We start from the raw sequence: 23810 nt of genomic DNA, 5'->3' as shown, positions 1-23810 counted from the left end.
GCTGTTCCTTTCTGAGAGGCTCTGCCTGGAGCACCTGTGAGTACTGCTAGTAGGAGCTGTTGTTTTTGATCTCTACATTCAGGTTTCTGCAGTACAAGTCCTAAAAGTACTCTCGCCTCCTGTTGTCTCTGTCTCTGCCAGTCAACCCATACCTTTGAAAGGTGGAGTCATATTTAACTCAAAAGGTAGCCCTGCTTGGGAAATACCCAGAGCTTAATCTCTCTCACTAGTAATTTTGCCTTCTCAAAGATTCTGATCCTCAGTCCCACATAATGTCCTTTATCAGGTGGTATAAAGAACAGAGGTGCTGTGCCAGGTGGAGAGTAATACCCACCCACCCCCTGCCAAACTCTGAAATCCTTTTGTTGTGAAGGGTTGAATAGGTTTGTACAGTTGGTAACAGTTTCTGGGATAGTCTACATCTTACTGGATCATGATTCCAAAAAATGTTATATTGGGGTCTGGGCCTTGAATTTCCTGGGTTCATCCATCCTGTTTGCAGATGTTCTAAGCCTGAAGTGTCCTGCAGCAGAGGCCAGTCTTGATTTCCCAACACTTACTGACACAGGGAAGGAACAGGGTCAGAATTCCAGCTATTGTTCCTGACAAAACTGTGGGGTGTGCAGATGTTTTCCATCTGAAAGCACTGTAATCTTGTGCCTCAGTGGCCAGGTACACTGAAGCATTGCTAGCCTAGAACCACATTATGTGTGTTCATAAGGTCATGACTGAGCTATTGAAGATGATGGTTGAGGTGCAGATGCACGGATGGAGTAGAACCTTTAAGTCCTTGGTAGTCCACAAGCATCTGCCATGAGCCCCCTCTGGCTTTCTTACTGATCATACAAGACTATTGAAAAGTACCGTGGGAAGGACACACACACTTGAAGTTCTCGGATCTTTTCTCTTACTATGCCCCACCCCCAACAGATGGGCGACATCTCTTTATCTACAAGTTTTAATTTGTGGTGGATAAACATAAGTGAAATTGCTAGATCACATAGTAGTACAATTTTTGCATTTTTTGGGGAACTCTCAGGCTGTTTTCCTTAGTGGCTATACCAATTTAACATTTGCATTAGGAGTGTACCTGGGTTTTCATCACCAATAATTTTCATTTTGGTAGTAGCTGTTTGTGGGTGAGAGATGCTGTCTCATTGGTTTTGACTTGCCTTTCTCTATATAGGCACCTTTGGAAAACATGTCTTCAGGTCCTCAGTCCATTTTTCGTATTGCTAATTTGGGTATTAGCCCCTTACTAGATGTGATTTGCAAATGCCTTGTTTCAGTGGGTTATCTTTTCATTTACTTGGTTTCCATTACTGTATAGAATACTTTGCTTTATGTAACCCTATTAATTTTTGCTTTTGCCGCTTTTCCTTTTGGAGTAAAAATAAATCACGATGGCAAGTTTTACTCTGTATTCCAGGTTTATGGGTTCAAGTCTTAATGTTTCACTTCTCTAATAGTTAATTTTTGTGAATGATGTATCACAGCAGTTATTTTATTCTTTCTGCATGCGACATTCCAGTTTTCCCCAGCATTGTTACTAGACTGTCCCTCATTGTATTCTTGCCTACTACTTTGTATGTGTGGGTTTATTCCTAGGCTATCTATTCCATTCAATTGGTGGATGTCTCTTAATGCCACTATCAGTTCTGATTACTATGGCTTTATATAGTTTGAAAGCAGAATAAGTGTGACATCTCTACCTTTGTTCTTGCAAAGGTAGAGGCATCACTTTTCTTCATACACGTGGCTTCATACATATTAGGATTGTTCTATTTTTATGAAAAATGCCAGTGGGACTTGGTAGGGACTGCTTTGACTGTAGATGCTTATAGTATGGACACTTAAACTAGTCAATCCTTGGTGGTTGTTTTTTTTTTAATTTACATTTCTTTGTGCTGTCTTTTCATCATTAGTTTTAAGTGCAAATTTTCACCCCCTTATTCACATTTATTCTTATTCATCCAATTGTAAATGGCTTTTGTATGTCTTGTAAAATAAAAATGCAACATATTTTTAAAAGTTCTGTTGCTCCCCTCAGCAGTGTACTTCACTGATACGCTGTTCTGCTTCCCACTCTGTCTCTGGTGAATCCTCTCACCAACCCTGCACCTCTGGCTTGTACTCCAAGTTCTGTATGCATAAATTTAAAAAACCTTAAAAAAAAAAACCCAAAAAACAAGCTTAATTTTTGCACCTAAGAACTGGGGTATAGGCCGGGGGAGAGGGGGGTGGTGTGAGAAAGAGAGAGAGATGAGAGGATTCAGTAGAGTGGTGAGCAGAAACAGGCAGGCAGATCGAAATACACTGCTGAGGGGAGCAGTGGGCAAGACAGCAGAGGTCTGCTACACCATGTGGGTCAGCTCCCTGGCCAGGGATTGAACTCGTGCTGTGGTGGCTGTGGGCAGCTTCAGAGTGCTGACTTAATCCTCTGCTTCACCAGGGAGTCCTGAAAACAGATTTTTTGTATATTTATCTTGTAGTTTTACTAGACTGATTGATTAGTTCTAAGTTTTTTATTGGCATCTCCAGGAATATATGTATTATATGGTACACAATCCCATATATATTATCTCTCACATGACCCAGAAATGTTTTACTTCTTTCCAATCTGGATGTTTGCCCTCCCTTTGCCAATTGCTCTGCTTAAGGATTTCAAAGTCATATTGACTAGAAGTGGTCAAAGTAGACATCCTTCTCTTCTTCCTGATCTTAGGCTTTTAGCTTTCACCCATGTTAGTTGTGGAATTGCTACATATAGCCTTTATTATGCTGAGGTATATAAGCCCTCTAAGTTATTAATATTAGTGTTGGATTTTATTAAGACCTAAAAGGATTCATCAGAATGGGGAACAAAACAGGCAGAACAATGAAGTACACTGCTGAGGGGAGCAGCCCAGATACAGGAGAGGTCTGTTGTGCCATGTGGGTCACTCCCCCCCCCCCCCAATTCAACTCATGCTGAAGTGGCTGCGGCCAACTTCATTCACAGTGCTGCACTTTAACCCTTTGTGCCACCGGAGAGCGCCCTGTTTTGGATTTTTTTTCTGTTGAGATCATTACATGATTTTGATGCTTTGCTTACTGGGCTCTTATCACATTGTTTTTTGATGTAGAATAAACTCCATTTGAACACGGTTGTATTACATAATTTTGTTAACTTTGCTTCTACATCACTTGGGGATACTGACCTACAATTTCCTTTTCATGTGCTCTTGTCTGGATTTGTACTAGTGAAATGAATATTAAAGTGTTCCCTCTTCTACTTTTTTGGAAATGTCTCAGGATTAGTATTAAATACTTGGTAAAAACTTGCCAGTGACTTTATTTAGGATGACCTTTTCAGTTTCTTAACTGCTAAACATTCTGTTCAACTTTATTCCTTCATGATTCACTTCTGGTAGAATGTGTATCTCCTAAACTGTCCAATTTGTTGGTGACTGTTACCACTCTCTCATCCTTTTTTTTTCCATGACCAGTATTTGTTCTGTTGATCAGACTTAGCAGTTAGATAAGTTTCTGACCTACTCATGATGCTTGTGAGGCATGTGCAATTAGTTATAATTACAGTAATGTAAAGTACCAGAGCATTTAAGTGACTTCTTTAAGTTGACAAAATTAAATAAAAACTTCAGATGCTAAGTCTGATCTCATTTAAAAATTCATGCTGTCCCCATTTTTCACTTTTCTGAGCATTTTTGTAAAATGATGTTAAGAATTTGGTTAGAGTCCCTTCGTGGTGCAGGGGTTAAATCTCAGCTCTATGAAGCTATCCACAGCCACTGTAGCATGAGTTAGATCGCTGGCCAGGGAGCTGATCCACATGGCGTGGCAGACCTCTCCTGACCTGCCCACTGCTCCCCTCAGCAGTGCACTTCGTCGGTCTGCCTGCTCTACTCCCCACTCTGTCTCTGGTGAACCTTCTCACCCCCATACCTACAATTTCTGTATGCATAAATAAAAAAAATCTATGTATGACAGAATTATTTTTTTTTAAAGTATTCTAAAAATATGACATTTGAAACATCAAAAACGGGGCCCTCCCGGGTAGCACAGCATGTTAAAGCACAGCACTAAGAAGCTGAAGCCACTTCCACATGAGTTTGATCCCCGCCTGTCCTGGAGGTGACCACATGGCGTGGCAGACCTCTCCTGACCCGCCCGCTGCTCTCCTCAGCAGTGTACTTCGTCCATCTGCCTGTTCTACTCCCCGTTCTGCTCCCCACTCTGTCTCTGGTGAATCCTCTCACCGCCCCTGAGCCTCTGGCCTGTACCCCAGTTCTGTATGCATAAATAAATCTTAAAAAAAAAAAACCAAAACAAGACTAACAGTAACAATAAGCAGCCATAATCATTCTTTGGATCAGGTAATTTACCATCTAAATGGATATCTGACATCTAGAAATAAGCATATAATCTCTCTGATATGATATGCAACCCAAATCTATCACATAATTCCACTAGTAAGTCAGGGTATGTGGCTATGGAAATAGCAGAAGTCCTTCAGATGAAAATGGATCACATATTAAAAGGAAATTTTAAAATGTCTATGCAGATTTTTAAAACCAAAGGGAGTCATGTGACTGACTTAAGGATTACTCATTTGTAATGTTGGTGTTAAAGTACCACACATGAGGAAGTTCATCAGACTTACAAGACTTTTAGAGACAAAGTTCAAGGCTCCTCTATGGATAACTGGTGAAGTTCCCTAAAAGTTTTAGGATCTCCTTTTGAGAATGTTATGACTTAATAGTCTCACAAAATTCTTATTAGAAACCAATTGGTGGTCCTGTAGGTAGTAGACCTGTAGGTAGTAGAATAAACTTCTTGTGTTCATGACAGTAGGCAGCGGTTAAGGAGGGTAGAACTGAATCTAATGTTTACTCCCCCAGCCCAACGATTTATTTACTTATTGTGCATACAGGAACTGGGGTGCAGGCCAGAGGTGTGGGCGGTGAGAGGATTCACCAGAGACAGTGGGGGAGCAGAACAGGTAGATCAACTGGAATACACTGCTAAGGAGCGCAGAGGGCAAAACAGAGGTCTGTGGTGCCATGTGGGTCACCTCCCTGGCTGGGGTTCGAACTGGTGCAGCAGTGGCTGTATAGTGCTTTATAGTGCTGCACTTTAACCCATTGCACCAACAGAAGGGCCCTATGTTTACTTAAAAAAACAAGAAAAAGTTTGTGATGCACTCTCTCTGTTCTAGACTCACTTTAGGTAATGCAAAGCCTTAAAAGACTCATATTGTTAAGGTGAGACTCTAATGGCATTCCTGATCTACTGGTGACAAGTACCAGGTGTACTTATTCAGTCTTGTATCACCTTTGAAGAATGATTTAACATAGTAAATACATTTTATAATAAAAAGGTAAGATGTGTTACCTCTTCACTCTGCTTTACTTCTGATCTACTTACAAGTTACGTCCATGGATATTTGGTGTTAGCAAAGTTGGTACAAATGCCTCTGATGAAAACAGCATAAATGGTCAGTGTAACTGTTTTTGCAGATTACATTTTATACAATGAGGAGTTATTTTTTTTTTTTTGGTTTCAGGTTGCTATATATATTACTTACATTGCTATATATTACTATACCTTACATTGTCAGATAACAAAATTATCTGAAATGTGAGTGAAGCATTATAAAAACTATTAAGAGGATTTAAATTATCACAGGAAACAAAGCAGAATGTATTTTAGATGTAGGATAAAAGCAATAGAATAATCTTTGAGTCTTAAAAAATAAAAACACAGCAGCTTATTACACCATATAATGTGCTGGGGATAGTTCTAAGTGCTTTATACATGTGAAGTTATTTATTCCTCAAAACCACTCTGTATATTTAAGAACTATTTTCATTTCCAGATTAACAACATAACAGTAAATGGCAACTGACATTTGAACCCAAAGATTCCAGCTCTAAAACGTGAGTTCTTAACTAGTATATGGTATTGCCTTTCTTAAACAGCAATATATATGCAAGTGACCTGTATCACTAGAATTTTTAATGGGCAAGGGTTTCCAGATGAAAAACATGTATTTAGGGCTAACTGAAAAAAGTTTTCTCTGGCTCTGCATGCACATTTTTGAAGATGGTTTAAACACTTTACTCAAATCTTTCCCATTCAAAAATTGAATTCTTGGGCTCTCCCTGGTGGCACAATGGGTTAAAGCTCAGCACCACAAAGGTAGCTATAGCTGCTTCAGCACGAGTTCAATCCCAGGCCAGGGATCTGACCTACATGGTGAGGCAGATCTCCTGATCTTCCCGCTGCTCCCCTATGCAGTGTTATTTCGGTACATCTTCCTCCCACAATGTCTCTGAACCTCACTGCCCCTGCACCTCTGGCCTATACCCCCATTCTGTATGTATAAATAAATCAACCTTATAAAAAAAATTAAACTCTCAAGAGAAAAAAATCCTTAAGTAGGGAGAGAAGGGAAAACAGAGGAAGGTAAATGGGTATGTCTGTAGAGTGCTAGGAATAGGCTAACTGAAATTAACAGACAAGTTATTACATAATTCTAAAATTGTTGTAGAGTTTCTGAAATACAGAAATTAGAATGCTTAATAATTCAATTAAAATTGATATTAAAATGATTTTAACATGGCTTAAAGGGGAATTAAGGACCTGCCATTATGATTTTAATAGTATAAATACAGCTATCTTTTACACACACAAATCAAACAGCAATATAATTAAATTCTAAGAGTTAACTAACAATCTACAAGGACTGTACATACAGTCTGCATTACCACTAAAACACAGCTAATAACATCTGATGGTGATCAACACATTATTGCATTTAATAAGTAATGAACAGCAAAACACAAAATGTACTCTATAAATGTTTCACTGAAACGCTCGATTTTGGCTTCATGTAATGAGGTATTTGTAGAATTATTTGTTCACATTTTATGTACCACTTAATCTGAGTTTTTTTTTTTTTCTTTTTTAGAAGGGGGATGGTAGTCAATAAGAAAAAAGACAGACCAAGTTTTTATTTTGAAAAACAAGTTATCTACCCAACTTCCAAATTAGTCTGGTTTCTAAACTTCCTCAACATGCACACACTACACTAATTCACATCAAAGAAAGAATTTTAAAACTATACATTTTTATCTTGCATCAAAGCTGATGATTAAAGGGAGGTCAGACCTGTACCTGACTTAGAGATATAAGACATGCTTTAATTCAAAGGTCAAAAAATAACTAGAGCCAAAAGACTGTCAGAATGACTGAAATTCTTTAGGGATAGATACCACCAATGTCCAATGTGAAGGCAACAGTAAATTATTCACTTCAATCATGTTGTGGGTTACTGGCATATTAAAAATCTATAGCATTTGTCTGGAAGAAAAGATGGTTCATAAATGGAATCATCTGTACAGTATATTTTTGATTCTGTGATAACTTAAACCTAGATTAAGAAAAAAAAGCAGTTTAATTTATGGCTTATTTTCCTCTTGTGTTTTGACACAGGTAGTCACTTTTACAAATGACACAGGTGGTCATTTGAAAATATGGTGATACAATGCTCTAGGTCTGTATGATTAATTCAACCTCATGTTAGACTTATATGCCCACGTAATTATCTCACCAAAAATTTCAACAAAATTGGGCATTTTCTTTTAATCAGGACTTCAAGGAACATTGAATATAGCACTCTATGATCAGAAAGATGAAAAGTCACGCAACAAAACTGAAGGGCAATAACTAAAGCTCAATGCTAACATTTCAGTGTCATAATATCATTTTGTTAACATAGGACCTACCTGAATCTACAGAGGACACAGGAGCAGTCTAGGCTACTCCCGATGGTCACTTGCCCAGGATTAGCCATGGCTATCAGGTTTGCTTGAACAGCTTGAATGAAATGTTTGCAAGAGTTTATTTAGCTGACTCTTAACTATAGGAGCCAAGCTGGTCTATATCCTGAATCTGGAAAGCTCCCTTTCAATGTAATTTTCATAGTCTTTAACTTTTAACTGGCATTGTTTATTACTGTTTGGCTACATTCTCTACAATTTCAGCAGCATCTTAGAGACAATGTGTCTATGTACAATGAAAAAAAACAAAAGGGCTTGCAAATCAAGTAAGAGCCACTGTACAACATGAAGGAGAATCTGTGGTTAAGCATAGCCTCTCTTTTTTGGCAACATGGACAACTTACATGTAAGTATCAGCATTATGAATGCGACAATAAAGAAATAATCCCTATAGGAGTGAAATACAGCATCCTGAAAAATGGTAGTCTAAAATAGTTAGAAATTGTTCACATTTTAACAAATCTGTACAAAACACAATTTGTTTATGGAGCCATCATCCCATCTTACTGGTTAAGAACCTTCTAGAAATGTAGAATAACCAATTTTTAAATCTAGTATCTATCTGTGTTCCACAGCCCTAGAACCCAAGAAAATGATTTAGAGAACTCTGTCCAACATGGATCATTCTTACATGCCTTGATCATTAGCGAATGCTTGCTTTTAATATCTCTATGATGTAGTCAACTTGCACCATTATGGAGGTGACTCTTTTTTTTTTTTTAGCAAAGAAGCAACAGCATTTAGCAGCAATTAAAATGTCTTTAAGAAGACTTAAAAAAAATACAATATCCAATTAGAAAAGCCATATTTTTAAACATTTGTACAAGAATAAGCTGCTGAAACCTGGTAATTGAAGTAAGACATCTGTACAACAATTTACAATAGTGCTAGAAGGGAATTTATCATTATCCTGCATAGAACTGGTCTGCATTTGGTTACACACTGTCACTTGTAAAGAACGAGGCCTGGTAACAAAAGAAAATATATCTTAACAGTTCCAACATGTTGAACACTGGAGTTAATACAATTTAGTAAGTTCAACTGATTTCAAAATAACTCATTTTGTCAAAGGTGTAAAGTGTCTAGGAATAGCTCTTCTGAATATAATCAGTCAAAAAAAATGGACATGTGATTTCGAGGTACAACTTGGTAAAAGCCAGACAGGCAAATGACAAAGTCTAACTTTGTCCAAAGATTCTCTCTCACATTCTATTACTATAAAACACAACTGTCATTCAGTTCTTACTTTGGTTTCAGCAGATTAACTGCCGAATGCTGAAGAATGTATCCAGGCACTATAGTTCTTGTGTTAGAAATGTCTGTTTTCACGTGTTTTTAAATAATGAAAAACTACCCTTCATTTTAGAACTCTCCAGTAACACCAAATGTATTTAAGTATTATAAACGTTATATTTACAGTGTTCCCCCAACAAGCCATTTTTCTTCTACTTTAACATGGTATTCCTGTTTCTTTGCAACAGGCAGTCATCCTTCACTGCTTAAGATTATAGTCAAAGTGTACATTTATTCACTGTCCATGATCCACTTTCATACCAATGATGCTATGAAGAACTTCAGTTCTCAGCCAAGTCCTATGTAAAAAAGAAAACAACAAAAAAATTCAAATGCTCTCAAACTCAAGTGTGCACATCTGGAAGCAATTCAAAGATAATCATGCCTATTTTGGAGGTAAGTCAGTAAGTAATTATGCTTGAAGAAGGGGGTGTAGGGGATGCTGTCAGCCCAGCCATGTGTAAATTTCCTGAAGAATTCGATCTTCTCATGTGTGGGAGAAGGTATGGGTCATTTGCCAGTTGGTGTACATCAAATCGATCTTCTTTTCGGTATGCTAAACAGCGTCTTATAAAGGCCTAAAAAAAAAAATTAGCAGTCAAAATCATCTTTTGTCCTTTTAAATATCGATCAATTGAACATGAACATATTTAAGATAATAGATTTCATTTTATTGGAGGTTCAAATCTACAGAAGAAATTTGCAATAAGCTTCACTCCAAATTTCCAGTGGTTCACTTTATAGTCTAAATAGAGCAACAATAAAATAGGAACAATTTAAACATTGCTGAAACTGTACTACTGTGTATACAATTCTTGTGACTTCTATTTGTAGAATTTTGTGCTAAAATAATCCTTCACTTTCATTTTGACTACCAGTTTAATTTGGCTAGAAGCAATGCTGCCTTTTTTTTCCTTAGTATACACTTACTTTAGATGAAGAGGCCAATGAAGTGATACTTCTATTAGGATGTTTAGTTTCCTAGAGTAATTAATATTGTCATCATTACACTTTTGAAAAAAATTAATAGGGGTGAAAAGGAAAGTGATGTTTCAATTGCTTCTTATAAATCTTAACTGAAATATAACATTTATTTTAAAAAAACATAGTAAGTATACAATACAAAGGGAATATAGGTTGACTTAATTGTCAATCTGATTAAAAAAAAAACAACAAAAAAACTTTCCTAGAATCTTCCCTAGGTCTCATGCTCTGCCCCCATCTCTACCTGACTTGTCATACTAGAGCAAGTTTTGCTTATTTTCAACTTTATGTAAATGAATCATTATGTTTTTTATTCGTCTGGCTTTCACTCAATATTATTACTAAGAATATTCTTCTTTGCAATAGATAACATATTCTTAAGGAACAATTGGTTTCCTTGTTTGACACTGTAAAAGCAATCTCCCACCACCAAAGTACCCATACATACATAGTTCATCACCAGAGTACCTTGCATTCTTTCGCACCCTGTTTTCACCCCTTTCCTTCCCTTTTGGATGCCTTTTATCTCTGATCTGCTTTCAAAGTTTGTGTGTGATCCTTTGGCTTTTCTATATTCTATATATAAGTGAAACCATCTGACATTTATCTTTTTTGATGATTCATTTTACTAGAATTAAAAATAATTCAAGATTTGGATAACTGACCATAACTCTGCCTTCATTCCCCCCCTAGATATTATTCTGCTTTCCAAGCCATTCTTTCCCTTCGGCCTATAGTTTGAGTTTTGTAGTACCTAAGAAACCCAGGATATCCCTTCTTCTAAAATATTTACAAATGTTCTTACAGAACAACTATGAGGTTCTACTTTGGGATGACTCAAAGAACAGAGTAACATCATCTTCAAACAGGTAAGGAAGGAATCATCACTAGCAAATGCAAAAAATTTTGTACCATTCCAGCTCAGTATCAGTAATACCAGCAACATTTTAAAGGGGGAACAAAAAATTCAAATTTTATTTCCATTATGTATATTTTGACATGAGCAATAGACTTAATTCCTTTTGCTTAGCACAAACTTGTCTTAGACATATTTCTGTAATTGTCTTTGTAAGACTCAAACTGTATCTGATAAAGTTCTTCAAATGTCCATAGTGTGATGATTTGAAAATCTGACATTTAGAGCTTCATTTCCCTTTTCAAATCTAATTTTATTGTACTTTCAAACAGTTGTCTCTTACTGTAGCCTGAATAGCTGTACAGTGTAGTCCCTTTTCCACTTTCATAGGAAAATTCTTTATCAACCAGCAGATTTGTGAATTCAGTACCCCTTTATTTTTACATGGTATCTGTCAACACTAATTTTCTGTCCAAATACTATTTTTAAACATATTTCATTCAAAACATCATTGAGCCTCCTTTGTTTTTAAGGATGCTGACACTTAAAGCCTAACTGAAAATTCTTAAATGCTTTGAATTTATGTAGTAATTAATAGGAAAACTATTTAAGATCATTTTTAATGACTTAAAAATTTAACTACTTTGTAGCACCTTTGTTTAAAATTCATTGGAAATAATTTTGTCAAACAATTCTATTCATATGTTATTATAGTTATTAAAACTTAAAGATGTAATAAATATTATCTATTAAGATGGAGTGATTATTATTCTAAAAGTAGAATTTGAAAAACTACCAATAGAAAGGTTAAGAAGTCTATAAGGAGTAGAAGTATTAAGGTACTCTCATGAAATCAGGAGAATTACTTGAAAAAGTTGTATTTCTGCAGGAACAAAGGTTAAAAAAATAAAATAAACTGAAGCTATCTTTCCCAGAAGCCAAGGTGACTGTGGTATTCCTAACCGTAGGACAGACTCAGAGGTGGCTGAGTGGAACTTTCCTAGCACACTATACCTACTCCTGGTTATTTTTACTCATTTAGGAAAGACAAAATTTTTAGACATAATTAAACTGAGAGAAGTTTAGAACAGACAACCTAACTGAAAATACACTCTCCTCATCGCTGAGGAGAGCAGTGGGCAAGACAAAATGAAATAATTAAACTGAGAGGAGTGCACTACGACCTCAATCATGTTTAGAATTACATGGACTAAACTAATGGAAATCTTGTCTAAGCTGAGTAAGAGGTTAGGCTTTCTCAAGAGCTAGTGTAGGACAAAATAAGATCAAGGTTGTGGATTTTGGGGTGTAGGCAGAGGTGCAGGAGGTAAGTGGATTCATCAGACAGTAAGGAGCAGGGGAGTTGTGGACAAGACAGGAGAGGTCTGCTGTGCCATGTAGGTTGTCATCTCCCTGGCTGGGGACTGCACTTATGCTGCAGTGGCTGGTGATAGCTGAGACTTTAAACCTTGCACCAGTGGGAAGGACTTGAACTACTTATGGCAGTAACAAAGATGCTAATACCATATAAGGTTGATAAAAGATGTATGTGCCAAGCATTATGTTGATACATAACTATTAGTATATTATTAGTATGTGTGCTATTAATATTCTTAAATAACTCAGTATTAACATAAGGCTACCCATGTGTTCAAATCTTGTGATTTCCCTTAATTTCCAAAGCAAAATGTTATAAACAAAGAATCGGGGACTATAGGAGGTAAAAATTATCACAACCAAATCTTAAGGAACTACTATACTACCAGTTATTTGAATAACTTTAAAAAAGATTTTGATAAAAAATGTTTAAAAAATGTTTATTTTAAAACAAATTTCATAAAGTAAATGACAAAAATTTAAAACACAGCACTATGAAGCTATCCACAGACACTACAGTATGAGATCAATCCCTGGCCAGGGAGGTGACCCATATGGCATGGCAGACCTCTCTTGCCCACTGCTCTCTTCAGCGATGAGGGGAGTGGTTTTTCAGTTAGGCTGCCTGTTCTATTGCCTATTTCATCTCTGGTGAATCCTGTTAGCCCCTGCGCTTCTGGCCTGTAACCCAGTTCTTGTGTGCATAATTTAAAAGATTTGCTTTTGTTCTTCCTGTCCATAGTATCAATGAGAACAGACACTAAATGAGTAAAAGTAACCAGAAATGAGTCTAGTGTCCCAGGAAATCACATTTAGCCTTAAGTACTTGCCTCCTTTTATGCACAGTTTATGAAATGAAAGTTATTTACATAGATACCTTTGCTTCACTGCTTACGACTGGTTTTACAGGGAACTGGACTTCTGTGGCTTTTAATATTGTATTTTCTTGAAGAATGTCTTGTTGAGATTGATTATGACCAAATGGCTAAAAAGAATGAAAAGGGTGAGAAAATTATCTCATGAAATATACATATCATAACTGAATCCTTGAAACAAAAAACATATGTTCTAGAAAAATATTACCCATAGTTATTTGGAAGTCTGAATATATTAAAAAAAAAAAATTGGAAAGCCCATCTAATCAATCCTCAAAATAGCTGAAACAGTGAAGCAGTAGTTGAAAATAATGATGTTGCAGTATGTTATGATGAAATAAAAACAAGATTATATAAAACTTTATGAATGTTTAAATGATAACCTTTGATTAGAAGTGAGATGGGATTATTAGATGTAGCTATGGTAATCTGTAATTCTGATTTCACTATAAAAGTTAAATCTGGGAAAAATTCAGACTATATCTGATGGAATTTCCATAGGAGGCATAGGGAAAACACAAGGAAGTAACATGAAGGATAATAAAAAGTGTTTGACTTCTGTTTTCCTAATGTAGGGCTAGCATTGCCAACTGATAACTTTGACAGTAAAACTAATTCATGGCAATTTTAGAAAGAAATGCACCTTTCTTTAAACAATCTAAATTGACTTCCAGTTAATGAGGAAAATATATATGAATTTCATAATATAAACTTATGTACTCTAACTTACCTTTCTGCCATAAAGACACTGAAAGAAGATGACTCCAACTGACCACACATCAACTTTGTTGGAAATCTTTGGTGGCTCTTTTCCAACAACAAAACACTCAGGAGGTAAATACCTACAGTATTTTGGGCAGAATGAAAAAGTAATTAAAATCATAATTTGGAACCTAAGTATAAATTTTTACACACAATCCTTAGGATTTTCAAAGCTTTGGATGCATTTGTATTATTTGATCCTAGAGCCAAAATACAACTTTGTAATAAATATGCTATTTTCAGAAATGAAAAGTTACCACTGGAAATCATCCCATTTCTCTTCACTGCCACCCCCCGCCCAAATAAATAAAGCCAATTTGTTTTATCAGTAAAGTGTATTTTGTGTTGGCTTGTCTGTGGAACATCACCTAAACATTACGTTGTTACTGTCTCTGAGGCAAAATGATGTGACCAAGGAGAGCTAGACACCAATGCTCTGACACCCAGAATTTAGTGGAGACTGCATTTGAGACCTGAGAAAGACAGCAGGACAAAATTTTCTTGGTTCTTCCAATGCAACCTTGTTTCTATATAGTCTTTATTTACTAAGATTCTAAGATTTTGTGAAAAAGGAGTCTTGTAAGCCATTTGTCTTTAGACTTTAAGAAGACAATATAAACATGATTAACCTAGTCATAAAAAGTGAGGTCTTTATAGACCTGTGGCATTCTATGGCATGGCTATTTGTATATGGGAATCATGAAGACAGTTCTGGAAATCCTAAAATCACATGTTTATAGTCACAAAGTCAAGTGTAGTTTCTCTCTTCAATTAAGGCATTACTTCTGATAAAGTTTAAATTTGGAAATTCATACCATGAATCTATGGCATTAACAAAATAAAAACTAACCACAAAACCTCTACAGCGAGGGACTAAAGGTTATATGGTTATTACTTGCAACAGCTAATATTAATACATGTATGAAACATCTTAACAAAAACCACTAACTATATAAAGATCCCTGCATCCTTCATATTTGGGATTTCTGGCTGGAAGGCACTGAAATAATTTGCTAATACCAGCAGAGGATGACAATATTTGTTTCCCTCTTGACTTGGACATCTCATACATATCAGTATCTTTACCACAGTAAGCACAAAGGTACATAAAAATAAAAACTAAATTCTAAGAACGCTGGGCATTATTAATTAGATCATTTTAATAATTTAAATACATTTACCAGTAAGTTCCCGCTCCTTGGGAAGTTAGATCCATTCCATCAACACCATAGCTATCATCATCCATAATCTTGGACAAACCGAAATCAGTGATTTTGATTTCCCCACATGCTGTTCCATCTACCAGAAGAATGTTTCCTAAGAACAGAATATAAGTTTATTTTAAAGAATACAGACAAACAACATCTTTACTATGTAAGCTAGTTTTGGGGGAAGTAAATATCTTTAAAATGCGTATTTAAAATTTTAAATATAATTAAATATTTTAAAATGTGGTGACACAATAAAAGCATGTGTAATATATACCCCACTGACAACTAAACCAAAAAGCACATTTTTTAACAATAACTATTCTTTAGAGCTTAAAAATTTATTATACATTTCATGAATTACCTGGCTTAAGATCATAATGTATAATAGGGGGTTTGATTTCATTGAGATATCTTAGTGCATTTACAATCTGCATTACAATAGACCTAGCTTCTTTCTCTGACATTAATTTATGTTGCTTCAGATAGAAATCCAAGTCATTGCCTTCACAGTATTCTAACACTGTACAAAACCTAAAATGAAAAGAGAAAACAGACACAAAATATTATCCAATAACTCAAAATTACATTGGAGAAATGAAGAGGATATTACCAGAGAATAGTGAAAACAAAAGCAAACATGTCTTAAAAACAATCCTTATATTCACTTACGTGTCTGTATCCAAGGAGAAATAATCATACAGTTTAACTATTCTGGGGTGATCCAGTTCTTTGTGTATTCTATACTCTCTGCAGGCATGTCTATGGGAAGAGAGTATATCAGTTCTCCATGACCATTAAATATGTTTTCAATAGATAAAAAAAGAAGTTTTACTATTTACTTGTGGTAGTTTTCTTTCTTCTCATCCCTCCAGCTTTTATTCAGCTGATGTATCTTCACAGCTGCGTATCTTTGTTCATAAAGGTCAAAAGCCTAGGGTCAAGGCATAGAAGAGTTAGTATAAAAGACCAACAGATTAGCACAAAAGAGGTTTTTTTTTGCAGTAATATAGAATATATATTACATTTTTGGCAATCACCTTTGCTAATATTCTTTTTCAGTGGCACCAGAAATAAGACACAAATTCCATGGTGCTAAAGCAGAATAAAGTTTACTATAAATTTTCATATTAAAGTTTTAGAAATGCCAACACGCTGAATCACCATAAAAGAATAAAGCTATTTGTTTTTAATATGGACCTGCTCTGCTCTACTGGCAGCAGCAATATGCAGCCAGGAAAACAAATGGCTGGTAAGCTTTTTTTGTGGGTTGAATAAAGCAAACCTTTTTTCTCGTCTTCTATCTATCTACTACTATCTCTTCTACTATCTCTCCCAACTTCTTTGAAAATTTATCAAGTTCCTAACAATTTTCAATGTTTAACAAATTAAAATTTTTATTATGAAAGCATGTAAATACTAGTATAACCATGATCACATTATCATCACACCTAACCACATCAATAACTCTTTAATCTCATTAATAACACAATTTTGTTTTAATCTTCCTTGGTTGTCTCAAAATGTTTTTATACAAGGATTCTTCAAACAACCATCTTATTTTTAAATAAAAAGACAAAGTATGGTCAGTTTTATGTCTTCAAATAATTTAAAAATGTTTTTTAAAAAGCACTTAACATCATTAAAGAGAATAATTTAGGTTCCACTGTGATTTATATTCAAAGCTGCCTCTCTTTACTTACATGTTTGTTAAAAAGAAGCCCTTTCACCCATCAATTTAAACTAAAAATAGGCAGGCGGGATAAAATAGTGATTATTTTGTCACAAAACTAAAAAGCATGAGGACCAGAATACAGGACTCTAATTAAAATACTCACTTTGGAGCCAGATTAACCAATTAGCTACATGAGTTTGTGCTAATCCCCTCTTTCAGTCTCATTTATAAAGTTAGTGTTGAGAGGATTAAGTGGGGGTGGGGGATGCAGGATGTCAAACCTATATTTATAATAGTACTTGATTCTGGGGCCCTCCCTGGTGGCGTGGGTCAAAGCACAGCTCTAAGAAGCTGAAGCCCCAGAGATGATCCACATGGCGTGGCAGACCTCTCCTGACCTGCCTGCTGCTCCCCACTCTGTCTCTGGTGAATTCTTTCATCACCCCTACACTTCTGGCCTGTACCCCAGTTCTGTAGGCATAAATAAATCTTTTTTAAAAAAGTTGTTGATTCTAAATAGCCAATAAGCATTATATTACTAAAAATTAAGTTAAATATAAAAGTAGTTCATGTGCGAGAAAAAAGGCCATATATTATGAAATGAAAAAGCAATCATAAGGATAGCAGAGAATACAAAATTCTAAGTATTCTAGTAAGTTACTATCAGTGTATATAGATTATGGTAAGTATATGATAATCACTCAAGATTATCTGAGTTATTCCGTATCTTCTACTTTGATATATAAGTCTTATTTTCTGGTTTACAATCCACTTTATTGCCCAATGGACCTGCCAGACATGAAAGGGTTTGGAAGGGCTCTGCAAGAGCTGCTGAAGGTTCAAGTCATTAAGCCCCGATCTGTATTTTCTAATTTCTATAAGCTTTTTCTTCAAGAACCCTTTTTTTTGGGAGCTGAAGACAATGAAAAAGCTACTTACTGGACAGTGGCAAAGGGTTGTTATGAAAGCTATCAATAGGTTCATAAGGATAGGCATCTTCTAGGCTGAATGAGTGCTGGTGCTAACTGTATTTCTGGTGATTTTTAGATCCAGGGTGGTCTGTTACAATCTCTTCTACCTTGTGGTGTAGGGTAAGCCTACTTGAACCATTAAGATCTTGAGGGTATACTACCATTAGAACCAGAGAAATAGGAACTACAGGAGAGATCACTTCTGATGGGTGAGAAAGGTGAGGTCCAAGATTGTTAACGCTTGTCCAAGTAAAAACAAGAACAAAGAGCAGAACTGACATTCTCTGAAGCCAGATTTTTTTTCAGAATGAGCACTTGAATACTGGATGTCTTCAATAAACCAAGAAGGTATTGTTCTCAATCCTTTTAGTAGGGAGGATTTTTAATAATTATATGATTTAGTAGGGAGGTTTTCTAATAATTATCTAGTGATCTTATAACTAAACTAAGTACCAATGTTTTATATGCTATACCTCTAGTCATATTCAGTCATTATAATAACCATATAATGTAGGTACTGTTATTCCCAGATGAAGACCGCGAGGCAGAGGATGGTAAGTAATAAGCCCAAGTTTATACACTTAGTGAATAGCAGTCTGCATTCAAACCGTACATTGCCAGGCTTCAGAGACCACTAACTAGATTATTACACAACAAAGAGTCACAAGGAGCTTATAAAAGGCAACAAGGAAGCCTTCTATAGAAACTGAAGTTTAATAGTTTGATCTTCAATGTAAGACTTTACCTAGCTAAGAGCAAATAAATGTTAAGTCATAGGGTTTATAAGAAAGGAAATGAGATGATTTCACTATATTCTATTTAAAAAAAAAAAAAAAGGCCATACTGGTTGCAGCATAATAAATGAATAAATGAAAGGGAAAAATTCAATGTCCAGAAGGTATCATAGGCTGGAATAGCAATTCAGACAAGACACATGAGAAAAAGAAGGTAATGAGTGGATTTAGGAGAACTTAATGAGACACTTAACAGTCACCAGGGATTTGTAGTACTTTGGGGGAAGGTGCAGCAAATGAGTTTCCAGTTTTTCACAGGAGAAACTGGGAAAATGAATGGCAACAACACATACTGATGTATGGAGCAACATCAAAGGAAGGGGTATTGGAAAAGAGGAAGACAATTTTTAGTTCAGACATATGTTTGCAGTGCCTATGAAACATCACATAAGACAAACAGATTAACTTATACACACAACAAAGCATGGTGCTCAGAAGGAAAGTGTGGGATGTACAGATGAGGATGAAATCAAATGGAAAATAACTAAATGAATGGGAGGGATAAATTTAAATAGAAGAATATAGAGTAAAGAAAGTAAAGTATAAAACAATGAACATAGCAAATGTTTCTACATTTATCTATACATTCATTTGCAAAACACTGGCCTTAAATAAGGCAGAACTTTGGGTAAGTTCAGGATATGAATAACTTTTGACACATGTTTAAGTTAAAGAAATACACTCTTGATAAATCAACTATATTAAATGGTCACCTACCCACCTGATCCTATTATATCAACTTAGCTAATGGTAACTACCACCAATGATCAGAGGGATTGTGCAAGAATAGTCTTTAGCCTCTTAAGAGGCTATGTCTATCTACAAAATCACCAGATTCTTTTTAGTGAGCACTAGGAAATAAAATCAACAAAATTATAAAATCAATAAAGATAAGTACTTCTTTAATCATATATTCCTGCATCCTTTCTATATTAGAGTAAAACAAAACAAAACAAAATTACATTACCTTATACACTTCACTAAAGCCACCTCTACCAAGCAGATGAAGTAGTAAGTATCTTTCATTTAATGTTGGGTGATCTTTGAACCTTAAGAGTGGGGGAAAAACACTTAGACAAATGAACACACAAACACAAAAGTTCCTTACAATACATTTCCACTCTTATTTTACACTAGGCTATTTCTAACCTAGGTTCCTCTATTCCATTCTATTCTTTTGCTACTATTTCTGTACCTGCCTAACTAGTTAGTTTATCATATTTAAAAGCTTCTTTTTTTAAGTGAATAGTGAGCTTCAATGACCAATTATAGTACTCTGATAAATACCCAACAACTATTATGTTGCCAAGAGTTTTATCTGTATCTACTCAGCAGGAATTCTTACTCTTGGAGAAACATACTTTTATGTTAGGATTTATAGTTAGACAAGATGATTAAAACTGTATTTGTAAACTGGCCTTTATCCATGATTAAATTTACTGTCTTTAGGTTGCTAAAATGTTAGTTCAGTTCAAAGAAATGTCCAGAATTTTCTTTTTTTACAAACTACTCAGACAGAACTACATGTCTGTTACATGTTAAGCACATGTGCACCCTATGAGGAGGGCACTACTACACAGAAAGGTTAAGCAATTTGCCCCAGATCAACAACTAATCCAGGAGGGTACAATAGGAAAATGTCCCCAAATGTGTACTCTTAAAAGTCAAAGATAGCTGTATTATCGGCTATGTATTATGTAAACCCACTATTTTATGAGAAGTTAACATAACTAAGTTTGAAGCAGTTGTAAATGAGAGATTTCTGATCTAAAACTTTAACAATGTAAAGCTATAATAATTCACTAGATTTTCATCAACTGGACTAAGTCATATTCACAAACAAATTCAAAAATAATTTTCAAAACAGCCAACTGTAAATTAATTTTTTTGACTTGTACTAGACTATCTGGTACCATATAGAATTTAGGCTATTTCAAAACCGTATTATTTAATTCACCTAATAAATTGGAATCTGTCTATAAATTACACCTGAACAAAAACATTTATTTTTCATTGCAGAAATTAGCCACTTCCAATTCTGATACACATCATGTCAGGAAACTTTAAAAGTCAAGGCTTGAAAGAGTAAACCGACACTTTCCTTCAACATTCAATCCAAGTAAGTGTCTTGCTTAATTTCAAATTTATCGCTAAATCTTTTGGGCCTCCCTAGGGGGGAAGAGGTTAAGTCTCAGCACTATCAAGCTATTGGCAGCCACTGAGGCATGAGCTTGATACCCTCAGTTCTATCTACCACCAGGGAGCTAAGTGACACAGCACAGCAGAACTCTCCAGTTTTGCCTGCTCCTCCCCTAAGCAGTCTATTTCAGCAGATCTGCCTGTTCTGCTTCCTTTTCTGTTCTGATGAATCCTCTCACTCTTGCACAGTTCTTATATGTATAAATAAATTTTCTAAAAGTATCTGTTTGTTCACAAAGCTCCCATTCAATCCACAGGTACTTTCTTGCCTTTGAATTCTTCTAGCATTTAATTTCTACTACACTCATTTTTTGATAACCAGTGAGTCAGAATAGAAATCATAACTTCTCCGCTGCTTCTCTAGTTATTACATAATGTACTAGATATACTGAATTACTGAGATTCTTTATTTGATTCCTTTACTACTATTAAAATTAACTTTGGTATTTAATCAACAAGTATTTCTTGTATAGCAATCGTGTGCAACACATTGGTCTGGAGATATAGTAAAAATAAAACTAATTATTCTATACTTTACATCCTAGTGAGAGGAGACAAATAATAATTAGCTGAAAAATTTAGAATTACAAACAATGATAAATGCTATTTAAAAAAAGTGAGGTTATATTGAGAGAGAGTGGAGTCAGTCTAGGATTACTATTTTAGGTTAGTGGCCTAAGGATGGCCTCTCTAATAACCAAGTGAAGTGAACAAGCCATTCAGATATTTACAGGAGAAACATTTTGAGCAAAGGTAATGTCAAACACGTTAGTCCTGAGATGGGAATGCACTTGAAATGTTTGAATGAGGGGAGGATTAAGAGATGGAGCAGTGAAGTTGCCAGAGACCAGAATATACAGTATCTTCTGAGCAATGGAAAGGTCTATGAGCCTCTTACTAAGTGTTTTCAAGTCAGCAACAATGAAATAATGTGTTTGCTGTCTGTGGGAATAGGGAAATTTTATCATGAAAAACTGAAATACAAATAATGACTTACTGAGAATTATCTTCATTGTTTATTCTTTTGAGTTCTCGAATGTGAAGATTTCTGACTCTTTCCAAACGTTCAAGTTCTGCCTGGATTTCTGCTTCTTCCTGAAAATGAAGAAAGGGGACTATAACAAGCTCAATTTATTTGCGATGTAAAAAAGATATTTTTACCCATGCACCAATTTTTCTACAGTGAAAGGAAGAATAGTGTATTATAAAGTACCAGAGTTAAAAAACCAAACAGCTCTTTTCAGTGCTGAAAGATAAAGACATAAGGCAAAGTCTATTTCAAGAAACCATCCTACACATAAAAATCTATACCTAATGAGATGCTGAGTGTTACCAAGAAATCTATTTTTATAATGTCTAAACTGAAAGTGACTGCAAGGTAGTGTGAAACTCGTTTGTATAATACAAAATGAACCGAAAATGTAATTTCTGGCCCATCCAAATTTTGAAAAGGAATTATTTACGAGTATAAAACAAATGAAATGAGGATATTTTACAGTAAGAGAGGAAGAAAGAAGACAGTACCACTGATAATTTATTAACTTAGAATTTGAAATATATAACACAATTTGGTCACTCACTTTGGATATATCTGAGACACTGAAACAAAAATTTTACATGGCTGTGGCAGAACCCTAGTTATAGCATATATAGCAAATGCCAAAGAAATTTAACATTCATTGACTGTACATTTTTGACATTTTTCACGCTTCAAAATATATTTCAAGAAAACTAGTCATTAAAACAATCGCCCAGCACTCAAACACACTTCTTTTGTCAATATAAATCTGATTCCTACTGACAGAAAATATCAAATTTCAGTTGAAATTTCTGTAAATGTCTGTTAGTGTTTTTGAGTAAATATATATACAGATTGGGCCTAAATGTGTACCTACTGACATGATATGACATGAACTACAAGTTATTTCTGAATATTGCCCCAAAATATTTATGCATTCCATTCATTTCTCTTCTTACAATGATTTATCCTCTGGTATTTTAAAAAATCCTCTATTTCAAAAATAAATTCTGAAGTTTACTTTGAAAAATATATTATTTCAAAGCAGGTAACAGAAGTACTACCACTTCACTAAGGCTTAAACTAAAAGGAATATTCAAAGTACTTTTTTTTTACATTTTAAAAGGGCAGATTTTTTAGAAAAAGGAGAAGGAAAAAAGAGGCACCTGTATCGTCACAGGTAGACAGTCTTGGGAGGAAAAATTAATTTTCATAGATGAAGAAAATGAATTTAAGCATTTTATTTATATTCCACTTGACCTTTAAAATGATACTCAACCACTGCTTACTGCAGATATTTACTTTAGATATTAGATACTTACAAATAAATTTAAGTAAAGATAAACCTTTCTAGAATTACGGGACATTTTTCTAAAACAGACACACTAGATTATCTTAATTTATCTAAAATTTCTTTATTAATGTAGCTTAAGTCACAAATATTTCTAGTTTTAATAAAAAAAAGAATATCCTATGAAACTGTATAATTAAAGCTCATTGTAATAACATGGACTACATCGAAAGCTTTGGAACAAACTCAAGTCATAATTTAGTTACCTTTACACCACAGTATGTAGAAAGTGGTACTTTTTTCTCTTCCTTATTAAGGAAGATTTGCTGCCTTAAAACGTGCCATTAACTCCATTCTTACACAAATAGGAAGCTACTAAACATCTGTTTTGCTGATGGAATTATAAATCTGATAAAACTGTGAAATGCCTATTATACATGTCAGTCGAAAAACTGTTTCACCTTCATTTGAAGTTATGGAATAGGGATACTATTTCAATTGTGTACTCTAGAAATTAGATTTCAGTGTGTCATAAATATGTAATTACAAGTTTCAACTAGATTTTTGCTATAAAATAGGATCATATTTTATAACCCCGGCAATCTTCAGTAATAACCAATATTAAAGGATATTTTTTAGGGAATAATGTGCCAGTTAAGTAAG

The 23810-nt window shown here is 34.9% G+C and overlaps 1 protein-coding gene across 2 annotated transcripts in view; it reads right to left on the bottom strand.

The window, feature by feature from the left end:
• Positions 1-6797: 6797 nt before the first annotated feature.
• Positions 6798-23810, bottom strand: part of TLK1 (tousled-like kinase 1) — a 109522-nt gene continuing 92509 nt past the window's right edge. The window contains exons 13-21 of one of the 2 annotated variants that reach the window (XM_004674554.2): positions 21836-21933; positions 19607-19688; positions 16042-16133; positions 15872-15961; positions 15564-15733; positions 15173-15308; positions 13960-14071; positions 13232-13339; positions 6798-9715 (exon numbers count right to left, since the gene is read on the bottom strand). In XM_004674554.2, coding sequence (XP_004674611.1) covers positions 9539-9715; positions 13232-13339; positions 13960-14071; positions 15173-15308; positions 15564-15733; positions 15872-15961; positions 16042-16133; positions 19607-19688; positions 21836-21933 — 1065 coding nt within the window. In that variant the 3' untranslated portion in view covers positions 6798-9538. The remainder of the gene's footprint in view (positions 9716-13231; positions 13340-13959; positions 14072-15172; positions 15309-15563; positions 15734-15871; positions 15962-16041; positions 16134-19606; positions 19689-21835; positions 21934-23810) is intronic. The other variant, XM_012727976.1, reaches the window with a different exon arrangement.

This window comes from Condylura cristata, unplaced genomic scaffold (genome assembly GCF_000260355.1).
Source record: "Condylura cristata isolate star-nosed mole 26May11 unplaced genomic scaffold, ConCri1.0 scaffold00002, whole genome shotgun sequence".
Classification (NCBI taxonomy): domain Eukaryota; kingdom Metazoa; phylum Chordata; class Mammalia; order Eulipotyphla; family Talpidae; genus Condylura; species Condylura cristata.
The sequence above is the reverse complement of the archived record's forward strand: the minus strand, read 5'-3'. Positions and strand labels throughout refer to the sequence as shown.